This window comes from Amblyomma americanum, chromosome 3 (genome assembly GCF_052857255.1).
Source record: "Amblyomma americanum isolate KBUSLIRL-KWMA chromosome 3, ASM5285725v1, whole genome shotgun sequence".
In the NCBI taxonomy this organism is placed as follows: Eukaryota; Metazoa; Arthropoda; class Arachnida; order Ixodida; family Ixodidae; genus Amblyomma; species Amblyomma americanum.
The window spans coordinates 169,421,751-169,442,282 of record NC_135499.1 but is presented as its reverse complement, the minus strand read 5'-3'; the positions used below and the strand labels follow the sequence as shown (position 1 = coordinate 169,442,282).

The window sequence follows — 20,532 nt, the reverse complement described above, 5'->3', positions numbered from 1 at the left end:
AGTTTCGCCTTCGTTCAGCCACGTGCCGAGGGGCCTATTAGACGAGTGCTCGAGCTTCGGGTCGCATTCCAACTAGGACCGAAACAACGCGTGCAGCACGCGCCAGCCTCAAGTAACGAGCGCGGCGAGAAGTCGAGTCCAACCAAGTGCTCTAACGAGCTCCCCGCAACGAAGACACGTAAAGTTCGTTAAAACTGCTCCTCGTGCCAAGTCGGGCTCACCTTCAGCAACAGCCTGAGGCGAATTCGGGCGAAGAAACGCATGCCGCTCGACGGTGGCGCCTAGCCGCCCCTCTCTCTCTCTCCTTTCTCAGTCTCCCCAACGAGGAAGTTCTCCGGGAAGTGGGGAGGACGGCGATGGGTCAGGCAGAAAGCCGGACAGCGGCGGTGGATTACCGCGGGGACCAGGCTCTCCGGGTGACGACGCGGTAACCTCAACGCAGGCCGGCCGGCAGCCGGGAGCGGGCCTCTCAACAGCTGCCGCGGGGCGACGCCGGAGCGGGGGAAAAACGCCGGGAGCGCGCTCCTTCCAGCGCCACGACCGAGATCGCAACAAACCGAGCCCGGCGCGCGCGCCCCCCTCTCCCCCTTCGTCTCTTCCCCCTTCACTTTCCTCCTCTTCCTGCGCCGTTCTTCCTCTGCACCTCCTCTCCCTCTCGGCGCTTTCATCCACCCGTGCTCTGGCTTCCCTCGCGGTCTTCGCTCGTTCCGGAGCCCCAACCTCGGAGACGGTCACGTGGGCAGGTTGAGTTCCCCCTTCGCTTCCCTGTGACCCTCTTGCTTTCGTCCCAAACATATCGCTGGCTAGGCACCGGACGCCGAGGGCCTCTCCGTCGAGGCGGAACGGCTCGAGGTCGTTTTCTGGCGTTATGGATCGGTTGAGAGACAGCCTAATCAGCGGATTGCGAAGCAACGGCATTCTGAATAAAGACAAAATAAGCTACGCCAGGGATCCGAAAAAAGAAAGTAAAGAACACAGAAACGGATAAAAAAACATCTTGCTTTCGTGAAGTGAACGATGCATATACAAGTAATGTTGTGACAAAGAAGAGTTACTTTGGAAGAAAATTAATTTACTTTTTAAACAGTGCGCTACCCGTCACCTTATATTTCACCTATATAATGCTTCTGACGTTTTTTTTTTTCCAACCTTCAGCGATTCAAAAGTACACGCAGAAGTAAACAAATGCGATCAGAAGGCTTCCTTGGAGTTATTAACGGCAGCGTTGACTCATGAGCGACATTTGGCTTGTATTTAGAGCTAGCATCACGCTACAATCATCAAGACAGATTGAGCCAACAGCGACCTACACTTTATACACTGCGTCAGCAAGCAACAACAGGCAGTGATAAGCAACCTTCTCTGCTGTATTCACCGACACCCTGCGGCCTAGTTGGCCAGCCAAGAAACAAACAATAACCAAATCAAAGCAACAGGCCATGTGATTGTGCACAGTAGGGTCTATTAGGGCTACAAGGACAGACTAACATTGCTTTTTCTCATATAAACTCTCATATAAACAACCTTAATCTAGTTTTAGGCGGTGATATTAACATAGACTTTCTATCTCAATCTACAAATAAACGTGAGGTCGACTGCGTATTGCACAGCAACGGATTTACTAATGTCATAATTAACCCCACACGGCCGCAGGCAGCGACGGCAATTGGCGTCTTTATTAGTAACTATCCAGTTGACTGTCTTCATTCAGGAGTCATTAATGCCCGGATAAGTGACCACCTACCCATATTCATGTTTGTAGACTCTTTTACACCCCCAAAACAACGTAAGTTTCCAGCGGTACAATATCGGCGTATAAACCAGGCCACATTAAATTCCTTTCGCGCAGCACTTGCAGGCGTGGACTGGCATCTCGTGCTCAGCAATAATGATCCAGAGGACGCATATAGTGCCTTCATTACTACATTTAAGTCTGTCTATGACCAAAATTTTCCACTTGTGCCTTATAAAAAACCCCGCAAGGCCCGAAAGCCCTAGATAACAAAAGAATGCCTTGAAATGGTAAAACAAAAAATGAATCTTTACAACTGCTTTATCAAAAGCCGATCCCTCGATGACCAAGCACGTTTTAAGGCGTATCGAAACCAAGTCACTTCTATTCTACGCCAAACAAAGCAAGAGTATATGGAAAAACTATTTAATCCAGACGTAATTAAAAGGAGTGACCTTGGATGGAAAACAATAAATCAAGTTTTAAACCCAGGTGGACATGCAAGCGGAATGCTTGAGGTCTTGGTTGATAACACACCAGTTAGTGGGAAACCTTTGGCAGAAAAATTTAACGATTTCTTCGCGTCACTGGTAAATGGCAATCACGGACCCCCGGAATCAAATGTCTCGACTCGTGGGTTTCTTCCACTGCATTCTTGATGCCAACGGACGCCAATGAAATCAAAACTTGCCTACTCACTCTCCGTATCAGCAGGTCACGAGACATAGACGATCTTAAACTCCAACCAATAAAATATGTAGCTGATGTAATTAGCCCAGTTTTAGAGCACATTTTTAATTGCTGCCTCGAACATGCGGTGTTTCCCCGACGATTGCAGATTGCCAAAGTAACCGTTGTTCATAAGGGTGGAGACAAAAAATGACCTGTCCAATTATCGGCCAATTTCTATCCTCCCCATTTTCTCGAAATGTTTTGAAAAAATATTATACAAGCGAATGTCCAGTTTCTGCGAGAAATGTAACATATTAACGCCTAGCCAGCATGGCTTCAGGAAGAACTTTTCTACAGAAACTGCGCTTCTAACCCAAAAAGAACTAATTCTAGAGTCCTTTGAACAAAAACTTTTCACTCTCGGCATCTTTATTGATTTTTCGAAAGCGTTCGATCGCATCAATCACAGCACAATGTTGGCGAAACTCGAACACTATGGTTTTCGCGGAAAATTTCATCAAATAATTACCTCATACCTTAGTTGCCGTGTCCAACAAGTAACAGTAGACAACGAGTCATCAAATTTTATACATCTGTCTTCTGGTGTGCCGCAAGGCAGTATATTGGGACCGCTGCTTTTCCTTCTTTATGTAAACGACATAGTCTGTATAAGTAAACTTCCAACTTTTGTCATATACGCAGATGACACCACTCTATTTTTCCGATCAGCACATGTGCGAGATCTTGAACAGCAAGCTACAGATTGTTTGCAGAAACTTCACGAAAGGTCTGAGTCCAATTCACTGATCATAAACACTGGAAAAAGCAAAGCTGTACTTTTTAGACCTCGTAATAAGGATCCTGCTGTCTCACAAGTTCATTTAAAAATGGGTTCCTCCGTCATTCAAATAGTTCCCTACGGTGAAAAGCCTAGGAGTGCTTTTTAATGAAAATTTATCATGGGATGAACATGTTGAAAAAGTCAGGGACAAGTTGTCCAAGGCTGCTGGTATGGTATCCCGCCTGCGATACCTCTTTCCAAAGCATATTAAGCTGATGCTGTACAACGCACTGTTTTCCTCTGTTGCTAACTATTGTATTTTGGTCTGGGGAACATCATTTACGAATATCAAACGGTTGCATTTACTTCAAAAGAAAATTGTTCGAAATATTGTTAACGCTTCACGTTTTGAACATACGGAACCAATCTTTGCATCGCTTCGCATCACCCCCCTTCCCCAAGTCTTTGAATCTATACTACTGAGGCGGTATACAACAAGTATTAGAAAAAATAATCTATTTATGGTGCACCTGTCAAACGTAAAATGTAAAGAACTGATGTATGCCACCCGTACTGGTTTCACATGGTTCGTGCCAAAAACTCGTACGAATTATGGTCGCCAAATGCTTTCACACACTCTTCCGTCCTCATTAAATAAGGCATCTAAATTTGTGTGCACTTAGGTACCGTGAGAGTTCTACTTATTACCAACTGAGAGTTTTACTTATTATTTGTATTTTCTTTCCTGTATGCTTACTTGCCGTTTTATTTTATTTTCATATTCATGTTATGATCCTGTTATTAACATATATGACACCCTGTATACCATCCTGATGCTGCTGTCAAGTCATTGTAGGGTGCGTCCACCCTTGTCAAGCCTTCTCTCTGGCTTTTTGTCGACGCACCCAACATCCTCAAGATGTTGAATAAATTGAATTGAATTGAATTTGAATTGAATTGACATGAAGTGATTTAGAACACTTTCTCTGGACAGACTTCTTCAACTGCCTCTCTCTTCAAGAGATAATTCGAGCCGTCACCACTCCACCCAAGTGGAGAGAGGTCGTCACGACATTTACAGTACACTAGACAGCGTCCGGCGTCAAACGAGACCCGAAGCAGCGATCGCCCAGGCCCCTCACTTTAGCGGGCACGTCAGTTTTCACGGTTGTTGGCTTATTACCTCATTACCGACCCGCGAAGGCCTTACACGCATCCGCGCTTTCGAGCTGCCGATGATCGCCCCCTACCGCCTGTCCACAGAGCTTCCCGCTTCAGGCGATCTGAACTGTCGTGTATTGCAGCCGCCCTAACCACGCCCGGCGCTGCAGACGCGAGAACGGCGATAATTATAATTACACCGTATCGCGAAAGCGTGGGACCGTAAGGCGCAGAGCAAGGCCGCTGTGAAAGCGAGCGTACCACTTGTTAACTTATTTTCTTCTTTTTAGATTAGGACTAAAATCGAAGAGCACTCGCGCAGAGTCCAGTAGCGAGCGGGCAACAATGCAACACACCACGCGTTCAATGGGTACCCTGGAAGAGCTTTCGAAAAGCGAGCCGTGCTTGCGACATGAGACCACCGCTCAAACGCCAATTAGGTTAACTTTTCAAATAACGAGAGAGTAAACGATTTGCCTTTGTGGGAAAACTCTCCAGTTGTTCAGCAAGCTACTCAGATGACACAAAAGAGAACTTTCAGAAATCCGCAACTACCAATAAGTCGCTTTAATGTCTTTTATCGGAAAAAATATGAATCAAAAGAAGAAGCGTGTGCGCGTGGGAAAAAGAGAAATCCGCAGGAGAAACAAACGGCGAAAAGGGGTGGGCTGCAACTTGTAGCTTTTTTTTCTTTTTAATGTGGCTTCAGTGTGTAAATCATGAGTTCTTAGGAACAAAAAAATTCTATAGTTTTAATTTCAGTTACTAGAACGCGGTTTGTAAAAACGAAAAGCATACAAGCTGAACCTTGAACAGATCAGCGCTCTCTTGGAGGACATACAAAAGAAAAAAAATCGATTGGTTTTAAAGGATACAACTCTGTTGTTCATTGTTTTTAATCTGGCATAAACGTGCACAAAAATGGACGCGACGATTCCCATATCGGAAACTTCAGTAAACCCAGTCTCAACGCCCTAAAAATACCCAAGAGAAGTAATCAGCGGCAAACAATGCTGCATTCTTTCCAATGCTCATGCTTGGGTTTTACGTGGGACTCTAGCGACTAATAAGAATCCAGCGCTATATTCCCAGAAAAAGGAACAGATGCCGATATGTGCATGTTCCGGCAACCACTAATTCGCCATCTTCAAGGCACCCCCACCCCCTTTTGGTTTTTACAAACACAAAACAACAACGCTACGCAATCTATTAATGCGCGGATAAAAGCGAACCTTTGGCTAGAGAGAAAACACCCGAGAAGCTTCGCAGAGCGCCCGTGACCGATCACTGTAAAGCAAAAAAAGAAACGACAACAAGTAACGAGGGTCGACCTTCGTAGTAAAACTCTTAAGTCAGCAGCTCAGAGCACGACGCATTTCGCATAACGACCACGCGCTAAGTGCGCCCTAAAACCCCCTGACGTCGTTTTCGTGCGGCGCAATGCGCTCTCGCTACCGCCGGTGCAGCACGCGCGTTTCACCGCACGGCAACGAAGCATCGCGGTGAAGCCCAACAGCCAAGCAGCTGCGTAGGCACCTTTTTTGTGCGGGGTCGGGACGTGAAGCGGTTCGGGGCCGCCCACCTCCTTTGTTGTCGCGCCGTCGTAAGAGTGGCCAAAGGCGCCGCCGCAGCATTGCAAATCACGTCCGGGAGCCTCGGCCGCTAACTTTATTTCTCCTTGGGCAGAGGCCTCGCAGAGCCCATTACGGAGGCCATCGGTACGGCGCGAGGTGCCCCTTGCGAGGCGCCTTTACGAGCGCCGATTTTATTGCCGCCCGAGCTTGGCCCCAGCAACGAGCGTGCGGCGGAGAAACACGACGTGACTGCGCTAGCAGAAGGCCGGGACTCGCGGTTAATTGACTAATTACATCGAGATAATTAAGCACGCACGACGCTGCTGTAAACTGCCGTGAGCAGTAAACAGCGCCCTCCGAGCTTCTCGCGAGGCACACTCGTGTGGCTCCGAGCGCAGCCCAGGCGACTGACTGAATTACAAATTCTCTTGTAGAAATTTCACACGATATAGGAGGAAGAAAAATGACAAAAGCAACGTTTTAAATTTGCAATCAGTTCTGTGCTTTTGAAGCGGGACGGCGTGCTCTTCGGAGCGGTTTACACGATCCGTTTCCGCATCAGCTGGAGCCAAACGATTGACTAATGCGCTGTGGGCAGCTCGAATGCACGGTTTAATGATTTCGAGCATAACCGAGTGAAGATGGCCAGCAGAACACTAATTATTCACTTTAAGCGTGCACTGGAGCAGTTGACCCCAAGGTAACCACAACGAAAAAGAAACTTCAGAGAATCGTTGCTAGTTGCGCGTCTCTAACTACTTGTAAGTGACGGAATAAAACACAAAGTATACCAACTTGGAAAACACCAGAGACCAAAGTAACCCTCGAAACACTACAGTGGCTGATGCCGTCGCTTTTAATAATGCATATATGCGCGTTATTACTCATAACACTATAAGCCACTCCATATCACTCCATAAACACCGCTAAATGCCAGAAATATTGAACAAACTGGCAGTCTTCGTTTAAACACCAGAAAAAAGTCTAAAAATATAAAAATGGCCTACGTTGCATCGCGTTCCGGCCACGAGTTACTCAGCAGGGACGAAACCAAAAGCGACGAAATAAATAAATAAAAAAACGAACTACAGAAACAAGTAATAATAATAATAATAATTGGTTTTTTGGGGAAAGGAAATGGCCCAGTATCTGTCTCATATATCGTTGGACACCTGAACCGCGCCGTAAGGGAAGGGATAAAGGAGGGAGTGAAAGAAGAAAGGAAGAAGAGGTGCCGTAGTGGAGGTCTCCGGATAAATTTCGACCACCTGGGGATCTTTAACGTGCACTGACATCGCACAGCACACGGGCGCCTTAGCGTTTTTCCTCCACAAAAACGCAGCCGCCGTGGTCGGGTTCGAACCCGGGAACTCCGAATCAGTAGTCGAGCGCCCTAACCACTGAGCCACCGCGGCGGGTAAAACAAGTGCCGGCAAATTTGAAATAAACACGCGGATAAGAACTGAGACTAGTCTGCTGTACCTTGCGAAAGAAAAAAGTTCCCGCGGTTCACCGGCTGGTCACGCTCTTAGTTAGGGCTGCTGGAGAAATAAGCCGAAAAAAAAAAGAAACGAAGACTGGTCCCACAGCGACAGCCGTTAACACACGATTACTCACACAACGTACGGTAAAGGCCTCCGGAGAATGTCCTTTCCTCCCTTGCGCTGAGAACTGCAAGGAACGACACAGACACGAAGACGGGCTGTCCGCACCTTCAGTATAATGGAGAAATAATTATGCGGGCAGAACCAAGAGGGGAAAAAAAAATAACAGGGAGCGACATCGCTGACGTAATGGAGCCCTCGACATCGGCTCTCCCATGAGAATCAACAAGATTATATCAAAGGTAACACCAGGGAGAGACGAGAGAGTGAACGACAGTGTTTTTTACATACAGCAAGGATCTAGCAGGATAAAACGCATCTCGTACACACTACAAGTTGTGCGCGAGACAAAAAAACACGTTTCCGTGTCATTCTTCACGTCATTAGCACGGTTTTAGTCAAGTCGTCTATTAGTCCAAGACCCTTTTCTGACGAGCTGAGACTATTAAAAAAGAAGTGAACGCCAGATGACTTCCGCTATCTCCACCTTATAAAAGGTGAAGGCAAACACTTTGGCTGTCGTAGATAATCAACCCCCCCCCCCCCCCCCCCCCCAACACACATACACAAAATTAAGAAAATATGAAGGAACTTTGTGAGTCCGGACCTATGAATGTCAACCTAGCGCGAAGTGAAGGAGAAAGTTTGGTCCTACCTACAGTTGTTACTCCAGGTTTTCTGTAATCAATACATGAATTTTTATACCCATTCTTCTTCAATAAATTGGTTTTTCAGTAAAAACATAGCAAGGCATACTTCCCAATGAATGTTTAGAATTGTTACAACTTTGGCAAAACTTCTCGACATATATTGTAATTCATAAGAACAATGGTGAATATCGTTTCCAGGATGACGATAGCTAACTCCAGCCAAGCTACAAATCTTGGAAAACCAAAGTGAATGTGCACGGGAGTTCAAAAGCTTAAGGGACTGCTGATCTGATACACTGCCAGTTCTTTCTGACTGCATATGTGCTACAACAGATTGCTTCTCAAAACCAATGACACGGGGACCATTCGACAAAATATAGCGCAAAAGCTATTAAACGTTCTGTCGCAGGAAGCCAGAGGTCATATTGAGCAACGAACATTTTCACAATAATGATCAATGCCCAATGAAACAGTGCGCTATGTTCGCCACCACCGCAACCCAAAAATGCTGACCAATAATTTATTACCTAAAACACCGCAGGTAAAGATTCAATTAAAGTTGAACTTCTTTTCCCGTAGGACACACGTAAGGCGTTTGTAGCAGCTACACTGAAAACAGACTTTGAGGCTTAGAAATGAAAAACAAAAACAAAAACAAACATGGCCGAGCAAAAGAGCAATCTAGCGCTGCAATGTTTGCGCGTTTGTAACGCGGTATGACTACGATAATTAGAGGAGAATGATAAGTGTGTAAAGGAGAACCATTATAAGGAAGTAGTGTACAAAAAACGGCACTTCCTTGCATGCAGGAAGTGCCGTTTCCAAGCGTACATATTTTCTTTCTGTGCTTGAAGGGGAAGAGGAAAGGGAAAAAATCTCTGATTTAGTGGATTATGTTGCATATGTATCATGATTCTTGTCATTTTTATGTTGTAACATTCTACATTTATAGTGCAATTTTCTCGTTGAGTGTCCTTTCCTTTCACAGATGTATCTTTGTGTTTCTTGTATGCAGTGTATGCGTTTGTGTTTTGACCAATGATATTATTTGTGTGCCGCCCAGCCGCACTGTTATATATATATATATATATATATATATATATATATATATATATATATATATATATATATATATATATATATATATATATATATATATATATATATATATATATATATATATTGCCTCTTTGTCATACACAGGGGGCTGAGGCCTCGTCAGGCGATACCAAGCCTTTAGTCTCAGCCCTCTCTAAGGCAATTGTCTAAGAAAAAAAAAGAAAGAAAGAACCAACAACTTTTAGTTGATTATTCAGGCCGTTAAAAGTTGTCTCCCCGGATCCCCATTTCAGGAAAAGAGAAAAACTCAGCGCTAAGGAAAGGAAAGCACACGCCACGCCGTGTTTGTTCTCATTAATATGCGCGAAGGCTTAATTATGTTTTCAGCCAAGGTACACTACAAGTTACCGTTAGTACAGATGTGAAGCGCACGGAACCAACGGGAGAGAAAACGAGGCACGAGAGGCCCATACATAAGCGTAAGAAACAGACGCCATTAAGAAAAGAACGCCTCGGTACACTCACGCTTCCTGAGCGTGTGTTCGAGAACAAACTCCAGAGCGGAATTAAACACAAGAAGCGTACGCTGCATTATTACACTCTGTCTTGCAGCTTTAACGATTTCTCCTTCAGCAGGGCGGAAAGAAATGCTTGCTTGTAAGGTTTCCCAAAAACGAGACGCATAACCTGCCGCACACATGATTTATGCGACGGAGCACGAAGGCAAACTACCTTTAAATTTACGCAGTCCAATAATCCGCGACGAGATAACCGACAATAATAGCAAAGAAAATAATCGAGATAATAATGACGAGAAAAAAGTGCCAAGTCTTTAAGTTCTGCTCTCTGTATTTTGCTAATCGCTACGACAACGACCAGCAACGTCGAAGACCTGCAGGCAAAGTGTGACAACCTGGGCTACCCCAACGAACTCAACGACCTTGACGATCTCAACGGTCCCGCGTGTGGCGCTGGTCTCGTGACCTTCACATGTTGACGGTCTGCGCTCTGAATCCGCTGGGGGGAGGTCTCCGTGTAACAGCTTTCGCCGCAAAAGGTCAAAGTACAGTATGAACAGAGTACCACTAGAGTTGGCCACCATCACCTGTTCAACGACTGAATCCCCATCCTCTGTTTGTTATAAGCCTCCGTGGTTGATATCGATTTCTATGCCGGGCGGCCCGCCGAGCGACGCACGCCATGAGAACGAGGGAGTCACGAAACGTTGCCACGCGCAGCAGTGAGATATCATACGAGTAGAAGTGAAGTTTTCGCGAGCTTTCCATTAACAAGATAGACAGTATGCGTGGAAGCGTGCGCTTCGTGCCGTGTCCAACGAAACACAAAAGGCATACGAGCGATAACGCAAAAGGCCATCGCGGCTTTTAACTTCCAACAAACGAGTTCTTCGCGATTCGCACGTTCACACTGACTCCCGGAATTTACGTACCGTGTTGGCTGATATTCCGTATAATTCGCCTTATTTCATACGCCAAGATAGTTCAGCTGGAAAGCGACGATCAGCCGAAACTTCTAAGGAGTAAACAACAGCGAGATAAACGGACGTGTTGGACCGTACACTGCGTATCGTATATCAACCACTCGCGCAAGACGTTTCTTTACCGCGAAACTGAAGCCGTAATTTATAATCCGCGGGGGAAAAAAAAAAAACGCGCGCAAAGGAAAGGAGCGAGACGCCTTGCGTTATGATACACGCCATATTTAGCTTGGTTAACTCATTTGAGAACAATAAAAGCCCAGTGCAGCAACGATTTACGAAACACACCATGACGCGCAACAGCGGGGAAAGAAAAAAAAAAGAAAACGCCAAAGAAATAAAAAAAAAACAGGCGAGAGAAGCATTTAGCGTGGCCCACTTTTGGCCGTCGTCCCTCTCTCGAGTATCTTCTTGTTTCCCCGGCGCCGTTGATGTGTGCGCGGCCTCGTGTGCTCGCCGAAGCAGACATGCGTTTAAACAGCGCTTTATCTTCCGGGAGCAGCCGGGGTATTTCGGGGCCCCGCGGGCGCGCCAAGGACCACAATGACGGGAATTAACGAGCACATCGAACGATGAAATCGGACGGACGCGAGAGCCCGGAAAGGGCTCGTAAAACGCAAGAAACCAGCAATCATATAGCTCGAAACTCCGATATCACACACACAGGAGGCGCAGTACTGAGAGAGAGAGAGAGAGAGAAACACGCAAGCTGAGAAAAAAACGAAAAAAAGGACAAATAGTGGTTCAGAATCAAGCGTATCAAAAACCCCCAGGGACCTCATCTCTCATCGTGCGCCGTAAATGTGAAAAAGAAGCACGAGACAGGCACCAAAGTAGATATGAGCCTGTCTCAAGCCCAACGTGACGTTGAGAGAGAATGAAGCGGGAATTGGACATAAAAAAAGGGCGGACCATGAACAAGCGAAAGAGAAAGAGAAGAAGAGAGAAAGAGAGAGGTAAAGTGGAAGAGAAGCGGCCCCGTTCGCGTCCGTCCATCTAGAGTGTCTCGCATCGTCGCTAATTAGCCCGCCTGGGAATCGCAATCGCCATCAAGCCCCAGCAACCGCTGTAACTGCACTATCCGTTGGCCAGGGAGGCAGGCGCGCGTTGCGTCCGCAGGACAAGCCGAACGCAGGGAGCGAGAGTGGTGGCGCCCATCTTCTGGCGCCAGCAGGGCTCTAACAGCGAACGCGAGGCGAAGGATGGGGAGGTGACGAAAGCAACGCCCGAGAGGAAAAGCGCAAGAAAGGCTCAAAGAACCGAAAGGCATCGTGGCGCGGATCTCTTGTTGCCCTCGTAAAACGGCCCCAACGGATACGGAGCGGAAAGATCCCTCGCGAAGAATGGGGAGAGGAAGAAGGACAAAGAGGCGACCGAAGGGACCGGTCGAGACAGTGAATGAAGAAGCGTGAAAGGTAACGAAGCTTGGCTGACTGCGTCTGCGGGTTCGGTCAATTAGAGCGCAGAAAGTTGGAATGAGGTGGGGCGAAGAGTGGGGCGCGACTTCCCTTCCAATACGTGTGTGCTCTTTTTCGTCGCTCTTGTGAAGCGGGTCTCCCGTTTCCATCCACACGTCCAAGTGAGACGGGGGATTGAATCCCGCGAAAAAGGTCCCAATCAAGCAGGAATGATGGCGGGTGGAGCGCGCAAGTTTCAGCGCTGTAACGACAGCCCGATTTAAAGGGAGAGTACATTCACTGCTTTGCGAAAAGAGTGATCAAGGCCGGAGCAGGTCGTTTGTACAGTATTTAGAGGTTGCCTGTGAAATCGGCATGGATCTTTCCGCCTCAAACCTGAATAATAAGAAAAAAATCTGTCTTTTAGGGCTTACAGACAACAAAAAAGAGTACATGAAACTTCCCACTGCTTTCATTCTGTATAAGAAAAAGAAAACAAGCAAAAAATTAGTTGAATCACCCCTCGTCGAAAGTCAGAAAGAGGAAAATGCTCGGGGCACGCACACGCTGAAGAACGCAATCTCCTGGTAGCATGACATATAGTTCACCTCGGCTTACTATGTACCCTTAGCCACGGACGCGGAACAGGCGGAAGCGATATTTTCAAGGCGCCATTCGCATTGCTGCCACGGTTATCCTGTCACCTTCATATGGCAGAACTTCGTATAAGGGAATGCACCCACTCGCCGGAATCTCCGGCGTCTACAAAAGTTCCCGCCGAGCGACTGATGCTGCGCCATCCCACGGCGAGACTGCTGCGATCACGAGACAGGCCTGCTTCCGCTTGGAGCGAAAGCCTCCTCGGCTGACGCGGAGCTTCACGCACGACCGGCCAGGCGGAGATCAGCCACGCGGAGGCGGGCTAAGAGGCGCGCGCGAAACAGTCAGGCGGCGCAGTCTGCCGTCACCGGTGGTGCCGGGGCGAATCGCTGCCTCTGACGGCGTACCCTGGAGCCGGGCTATACCGTTCGAGCCCCTTCTTTCCGAGTGAGCCCCGCGGTGGCCGCCGCCCGACTGCACCCGACACGGACAGGCCACCGTCGCTCGCGGGGAGGCCGGCGCACTCGGCTGGGCAGCGTCAAGCCCGCGTCGGCGAACACGGCGCAACCGGGGAGGCCTCGATGCACGGAGGCGAACGGTCGGGGCGCTGCAACGTCGTACACGTCTAGCACCGCGCGCGAAATGGGCCACTCTGCGAGTCAAGAGCAACTTGGGCCAAGCAGCCAGAGCAAATGGCTACGAGGCTCGCACAACGGCGCGGCTAATGCGGGGTGTGCAGGTCACCCTGGCAATAACGGATCTGCACGCTGACAATGGGGCAGGGCCAGGCTCGCCTGTTCACGCTAAGCGGAGCTGCGCGGACAGAGTAACGGGCCTAGCCGAAGAGAGTGCAGGGGGGGGGGGGGGGGGGGTGCTCTGCAAAGGCACGAATCCGCTACACGGAGGAACAAAAAAAGCTTCTGTGCAAGTTGGGGCGCCGCTTAGCCGAACACTCCCTGCCTACGGGGGAACTGGGAAGGCTGCCCCTGTGAACAGGCTTTCAACGCTCGGGGGGCTACTCTCTCAGCTTGTCTAGATCTAAGGATCAAAGCGCCGGCGTGGCTGCCAACCCTGAGCTCCCAGTGATTGCGCTCGAGCGGCTCCGCATCATCAAAGCCGGCCGCGCGGTGGCGGCACGTTTATACGGCGATGATGGCACCGGCGGCAGAAAGGCGCTCCCTCCGGGAGAATGCCGCCATCTAGAGGAGCGCCGGGCAAACAAGTCGGCCGGCAGCAAATACGAGAAAGAAAAGCACGCCGCGCTGCTCCTACAGGCAGTGAATGGATGGCCGAGAGGCGTGCGGCTCTCGCTGGTGCCAACAAACCCACACACAGGGGCGCACTAAGTTGAAATGATGGTTAGTAGGCGCCTCCCACGGAGAGGCATAGGCCGCGGACGGACTGCGAATAACGAAAATTCGCTAGCTTGTCGTTCAGCTTTCCCTGATCTTCACAGTGACATGAAAATGGGAGCAGTCATTAAACGGAGGGCGACTGCACTGGATGTCCAATAGTACAGGTGTCACGGTTCACCCACGACTCTTCTCATTGGGAACGAGCATCTTTCTCTGGCTTCCTTGCCACGAAGTCGCGTTTTCTAGTGAATGCAACACCAAGAGCGGCTCGACAGTAAACCACACAAACTCGAGAAAGGAAGCAAAAAAAAGGAAACGAACAGATTGAACGCCAAATATCTGGTGCAATCAACGTATATTCGCTTTTTTTCTAAACTCAGTGAAAGACTTCGCTGCTATAAGAATGAAGTCCATCAACGATGGAAGCGAAGCCTGTCTAGTAAGAAGTAAGAAACCAAGCGGAGACATGCTGAATGCTCTATATTTATGGTTCCGTGAAGCTGTGTGGAGTTACGTACGATGATATGAAGGCTTCGACGAGGGCTTCCTTGTTTCGAAGACCAATAAGTAAGGCCTTCCTTCGATGTGTACTGTTCTTTGATTTCAGAACCATCAGTGATGTAAAATAAAAAAACGGTATAAAAATTGTAAAACTAACCTCACCTACTTGTACCGCATTTACTTACCTTGGATGGTTGAGATAGCGAGAATGTCTTCTAAAGCTCAAGAATTTCTATTCAAGCGAGCGAACCAAGAAACAAACAAAAAAAGGACACAGCAACATCAGAACACCCATCATGAATATAATAATTCATACGTGACTGGTCTGTGGTATACTCACGCAACGACTGCCGTGCATATATTGGACAGCGTGCTGCCTGCGGGGTTGCGAACGACTTGGCTGGAGATAATCGGCTTAGTTTGAAGCAGAAATTCGCATTCAGACTCTGCTCACAAAAATCAAGGCGGAAACTTGCCTAGACAGGGAGTTGCCATAGCTATCGTGTTCTCGGTGTCATTATATAACTCACTAACGGTTCTCGCGACAGGCCCGTGGAAACAACCCAGCTGGAGTGTTTTAAAGGGACACTGCAGCAAACTCCATCGAGTTTTGGCTCCTTACGGATGCGGTGGCACTGGTCCGGCTGCAAAAGGCGCATTTAGTGCTTTCTAGAAAATATTGCAGAACCAGGCTGTGCGTTTTATCATTTCTGATTACTTATATGCGTCTAGTAATATCAAACTCAAAGCGCAAGCTAACTTCCCCGCAAAGTCGCTCGCCTGTCCCTCTTCCATAAATTCTATGATGAATCTTCACTTAACCCTGTTATCTTCCCTGCGCACCGCCATTCCAGCTGCCGCCTCAGCCATGTCAAGCCCGTGTCACCACCTCCGGCCCATCTTCCTCCATTTTAACGCGGTGGTTTTTAAAAGCCCTATTTACCCAGAAAATCAGACGTCGCCGTTGTGAGCGAAAAACGGGGTGGCGTAGGACCAGCCGCCGGAAGAGCAACCTAAGTCACGTGACCTTGTGGCGACACCACAACCTCCCCACTGGATTGTGAGCAAGATCACCACCGTAGCAGGTGGTCGTTAAATTAGTTATTCATCGCGAGAGGTTGCTTGGGAAGAGCAACTTGGGTTGTGCAAGCCCCACTGGTGGCAGCGCCTGCCATCCCAGGGAAGTGGCGCATCTCTTAACCGCTGCACCATTGCGGAAGGAGTGGTGTGAGGACTCCCAGGGATCTATGAATGTAAAGTAGAGAATGACCAATGCCGTATATATGGGCATCAACTCATTAAAGCAATCACGTCAAACCGTTAAGGCGGAGCTTAAGTGTTCCCTAAAATTTTTTCGCACGAGCCCCAAAGGGCTGGAATCACCTTCCCGCTGCAGTCGCACATTGCAATCACGATCACTTCCAAGATTTCATTCAAGAACTCGTCAGTAATAAAGAATGCCCGTTCCTCATGTAAAACCGCTTCACAGGGGCACTTGAGGTATTGAAGATAAATCACAAAAAAAATTCCCGCCACTCAATTCCAACTTGAAACGGCTACATCGAAAAAGACTCCGTGGCTACAATAAGTGAAAGATGGTGTTGTCAAGCCTTCGGGATCCAGGCACGAAAAAGGGGAAAAAAAAGAACTATGTCTACGCACGCAGTCATTTTGCGAAATCTGTCGGTGATGCGAACAACCTTTTCTCATTTCTTGCTCTCTACCAGCTAATAAAATCAGTTTCCAGCGACAGTAGTGTCCTTGTGCTCTCCAGAATGCGCTAATATAGCGATAGTGGTCACTTGAGTATCCCGCTAGGAGCGCATCTAGTCGTCAAACAACCATCGACGCGTTGCGGTCTTCTCGCGGTACTGAAAAGAAACGAGGACGAAAACAATGTGAAGCGCAAAAAACGGGATGCGGCTTTAACTGTGCACATAGGACGGTTGGGAGAAAAGGGGGCCAATGCATCAGCGTAGGAAGCAACGTGCCCTAAGCGCCGAGTCCCGAGGGAAAGGCCAAGCAGAGACAGGGGAGGGAGGTCTACTCGGCTGGGCATGGCAGACGTGCCGTCACAGCGGGGTGCACGAGCACTTGTGCCGGTCCCCCCCCCCCCTCTCTACAACCTCATTCCCCGAGGCTCGATTGCAGCCTCCGCTCCTTTCCCCATCGGCCTTCCTTTCTTCCTGCATGGGACCTGGAAGGACGTGCGTGGAAAGCATGAGGCGGGCACACGGATTGGCCTACTCCCTGGTCACAAGCCTACGCAGGGTTGCTATAGAGCGGCGCATTAAAAAAAAAACAATAGACATAAAACTATAAAAAGAAAGACATAGATACCCCCCCCTCCCCCCCCCCCCCCCCCCCAATCTGTGTGGTGCTGCGGGAGAGGCAGCGCGGTCACTTGCATGGGGAGGACCCTTTTCGGCCGCATGATACTCGGCCGGGGAAAAAAAAAATGATATGGAGGTGGTAAGAGAGCTGCGAAATGGGGTCATCCCTGTGGGATCTGACACAAAAGCGATAAAGCCAACTCCTACTGCATGCAGTTGAGACGCAACACTTCCAATGCCTGACACTGAAGGGTTAGCTTACTGCATTCAAACAATTTATTTCAAAAGTTTACGACGTTCGAAGATTCCTCACTGATGCTCGAGCGCTGAACGCAATATTCAAGAACTTGGTATCGCCTAATTCACCGATAATAATCAACAAGAAAAAAAAAGAACTACAATCGCTATATACATGAGGTGCAAGAACAGTGACTTGGCTCCACTTCTCTGAAATGTTTCACTCTTTCCTTCCAAATGTTTAATGCCTGCTAGCTTCAACTTTCTGTACATAACAGTCATATGAAGTGTTACGTCACAAAGCCAATAAGGAAGGAATTAAACTGCAGAAGTAGTTTCAGTTGTCGGAGGAAAACGTACCAGGGACTCTTGAGAGCCTGTGAAATTGTAATTTTTCTGCACTGAACAGCAAAATAACGTCTAGTCCTTTTCTTACACAAAGGTGCCGACGAACAGGGGCAGATTTATGGATTAGGGGGCGGTATATTTTTCGGCGAAAAATGGAGTTCAGCACGGATTTTTTATGTCAAATTTATCGCCTGCGGGATCCCTCCCCCTTTCCATAAACACGCCCCTGTCGACGCAACAAAGCTGACGACCAAATACCCCACACAGCAAACATGCGACATCTTTGCCCTAACCCTCTTTCCATCACACAGCAGATATAAAAAAGAAATGGTCAGGTAAATTCGAGCCGACAATGTTACAAACACAAGAGAAAGTACGGACAACACTGGCATTCGACGCTGTGCTGTAATTCGAAGCTAGGATCGTTCGGCGTCGCGATCCGATCCGGGAGCCGAATGCACCTTATTCGGAGACGTCGGAAGCGCCATCTATTTTCGCTACATTGTAACGCCATCCATGCAGCCGAACGCTTAACGTTCAGGTTTTCCACCGCCTCCGGCAACATTCGTCTGGCATTCGGCTCACGCGTTCCCCTTTGCAATCGGGTGGTGAGCGGGTGATAAAACTTTAACAACAGAGAACACAGCAAAGCAACAGAGTTAGAACCACAACAACAAAAAAAGAATTAAGAATAGCGGCACGCCGAAGAGGCACTCGAAAGGGCCGCGCGTCGAGGGAATTCGTGAAAACCGAATAGCGCTTAAAAAACGGACCCTGCAGGACGTCGGTGTACGGAAGAGATGCCGGGAAACGCTCGAAGCGGCCGCCTCGTTTGTCCGCATCATTTCTCCACCCTTTCGCACCGCCCCGGGCGGTTTCTCGGCTCGGGACGACGACGACCGAAACGAAGAACGAGCAAACACCCCCCCCCCAGCATTACAGAAGGCCCAACCGGCGCTCTCTTACAGATGCTATCCACGCGGAGGCGCTTGCAAACGTGAAATTCGAGGGGAGTTTGTGTTGTTTCGCCAGGGTCATCCGGTGGGCACGTACGAGTTGTGCCTCTCGAATTCCGAACGGGCGCAGGAGCACGCCTCGAGCGAGGCGAAGGAAGAACAAAGCACCCCCCCCCCCCCCTCCATTCCTCCTCACTTCCATCCATCGCCACTCCTCTTCCCCATCTACCGTGTAGTATATGCCGTGGCTTGGCGTCACGGTATCGGGGCCCAAACGACGCGACCAGAGGGGCCAGCCGTAGGCCACGCGATTGTCCCGTCGAAACGAGAGCCAACAGCGCTCCGGCTTGCAGAAACGCTGCGTGCGCTCCAAGCCAGCAGAGCAGCTACTGCGCCCTGGTGGTGGGTTGGGAAACGCGCACCGTGTATTTGCAGGGCGTGCCATCGGAAAAGAAAAAAGTAGGAACTAGGCGCCAGATAGAAAACAGTTGGCAATATCTGTGGAGGCGAGCCGTGACAGAGGAAAAGCGCTGAGCATGCCGACTCAGCCAAGCAGAGGGAGAAGGATCCTCGTTTTTCTTTTTCTTTTTTAGAGACAGAGAAAGAAGGAAAAATAAGGGCGGATGTTTATTCTGCAATTCGGCTAGCGAGACGAAGAACGGGGAAAACAAAAAAACCCAAGCGGTTCACTTCGGCAAGCAGAAGGATCTCGAGCTTTTTTTTGCTGAGCTCGGTAAAAGTATCCCCTCGACCTCCAGACACAAGGACTGAATATCGCAACGTACCTTAACGAGCCGGAGCGGACTGCCCGTCGAGGCATGCGCTTTTTTCACACGCGGAGAACCCAGTGCATATGCCCGAAACTTCATTACTGCGTTTCCTTGCAGTGGAACCACCTTCTCAGTAAGCCACAAAACGCTCTCAGAGATCTACTTCTGCCCAATCGTCATCGCTTCGATGCCAAGCTATACCATCGGCCACATCCCGATGCTTTCAAGCCGCTTAAGCATCCGCGCAAGTGGTTTCATCCTGAAATTAGATACCTTTGGAATAGGGCGACAATATCGGTTAATGGCACAGGGGAATAGTGGAGCGCCAGTGCGCAGGCATAGGACAATATAACGATCCTCCGGTTATTGTCCCGCGCATGCTCACTGGCGCCCCGCTATTCCCCTATGCCTCTAACCGATAAGGTCACCCTATTCTAAATGTCTCTATTAACGAACCCCATGCCGTGGAAACTAATTAAGCACCCTGACACCAGGACGTAGCTCGCAGGTCCCAAAAGGCTATTTCAATGGCGATACAGGTGCGCTCGGAAACAAGAGGCGCTAAATAAGGCGCTGAGGCAACAGCTTTTCAGGGAACAAAAGCGCACGTAACATCTGTTCAGCGACGAATTCGTTTCCTTTTTAATGGGATAGCATTAAACGTCTCATCCGGGCAAAAAAAAAAGCGTATCATCGGTCAAAAAGTGGCATAACACAAGCAGTTAACTTCGGCAAAAAGAAGGATCTCGAGCTTTTATGCTGAGCTCGGTATCAGTATCCCTCCCACCTCCAGACACAAGGCCTGAATATCGCAACGTACCTACCTTAACGAGCCGGAGCGGACTGCCCGTCCAGGCATGCGCTTTTTTTCACACGCGGAAGAGGCATAACTTCCGGTAAAGGTATGAACAACTTCTACTGTACACTAAATTTTTATCCGAGATAAATTTTTCATCGCCTATTTTGTCGGCAATCTTTAAGAAACAGCCTGAAGCCTTGAGTAATCAGAGCAGGCGCAGGCGTCGTTTGCCTTGCCACCTTGTACTAATGAGCGCAGCCGGCGCGGTTCGATGCAAACACCCCCATTACCAGGGCCGCACTTGACTGCCAAGAAAAACTTAGAAAGAAGAAGGAGAAACTTTACAGCACTCATACCCACATTGCTCAGGTCTGACGGGTGGCAGAAGTTATGAAACCAGGAAAAACTCGGGCGCCCGTCAGAAAGAAGTTCCATTTAGACGATAAGAGCGAAAGGCAGACAGGGCGCGCTCCTCGAGGATATCAGGCAAACGCACGACACCACC

At 48.7% G+C, this 20,532-nt stretch overlaps 1 protein-coding gene across 18 annotated transcripts in view; it reads right to left on the bottom strand.

Moving 5' to 3' along the window:
• dlg1 (MAGUK family member discs large 1) overlaps nt 1–20,532 on the bottom strand; it is a 540,041-nt gene that overhangs the window by 169,154 nt on the left and 350,355 nt on the right. The window contains exon 1 of one of the 18 annotated variants that reach the window (XM_077658738.1): nt 222–424. The exons of the other annotated variants lie outside the window; for them this stretch is intronic. Within the exon in view, the coding sequence (XP_077514864.1) occupies nt 222–263 (42 nt within the window). The 5' untranslated portion in view covers nt 264–424. Of the gene's footprint in view, nt 1–221; nt 425–20,532 lie in introns of those variants that run through there. 18 annotated transcript variants of the gene reach the window in all.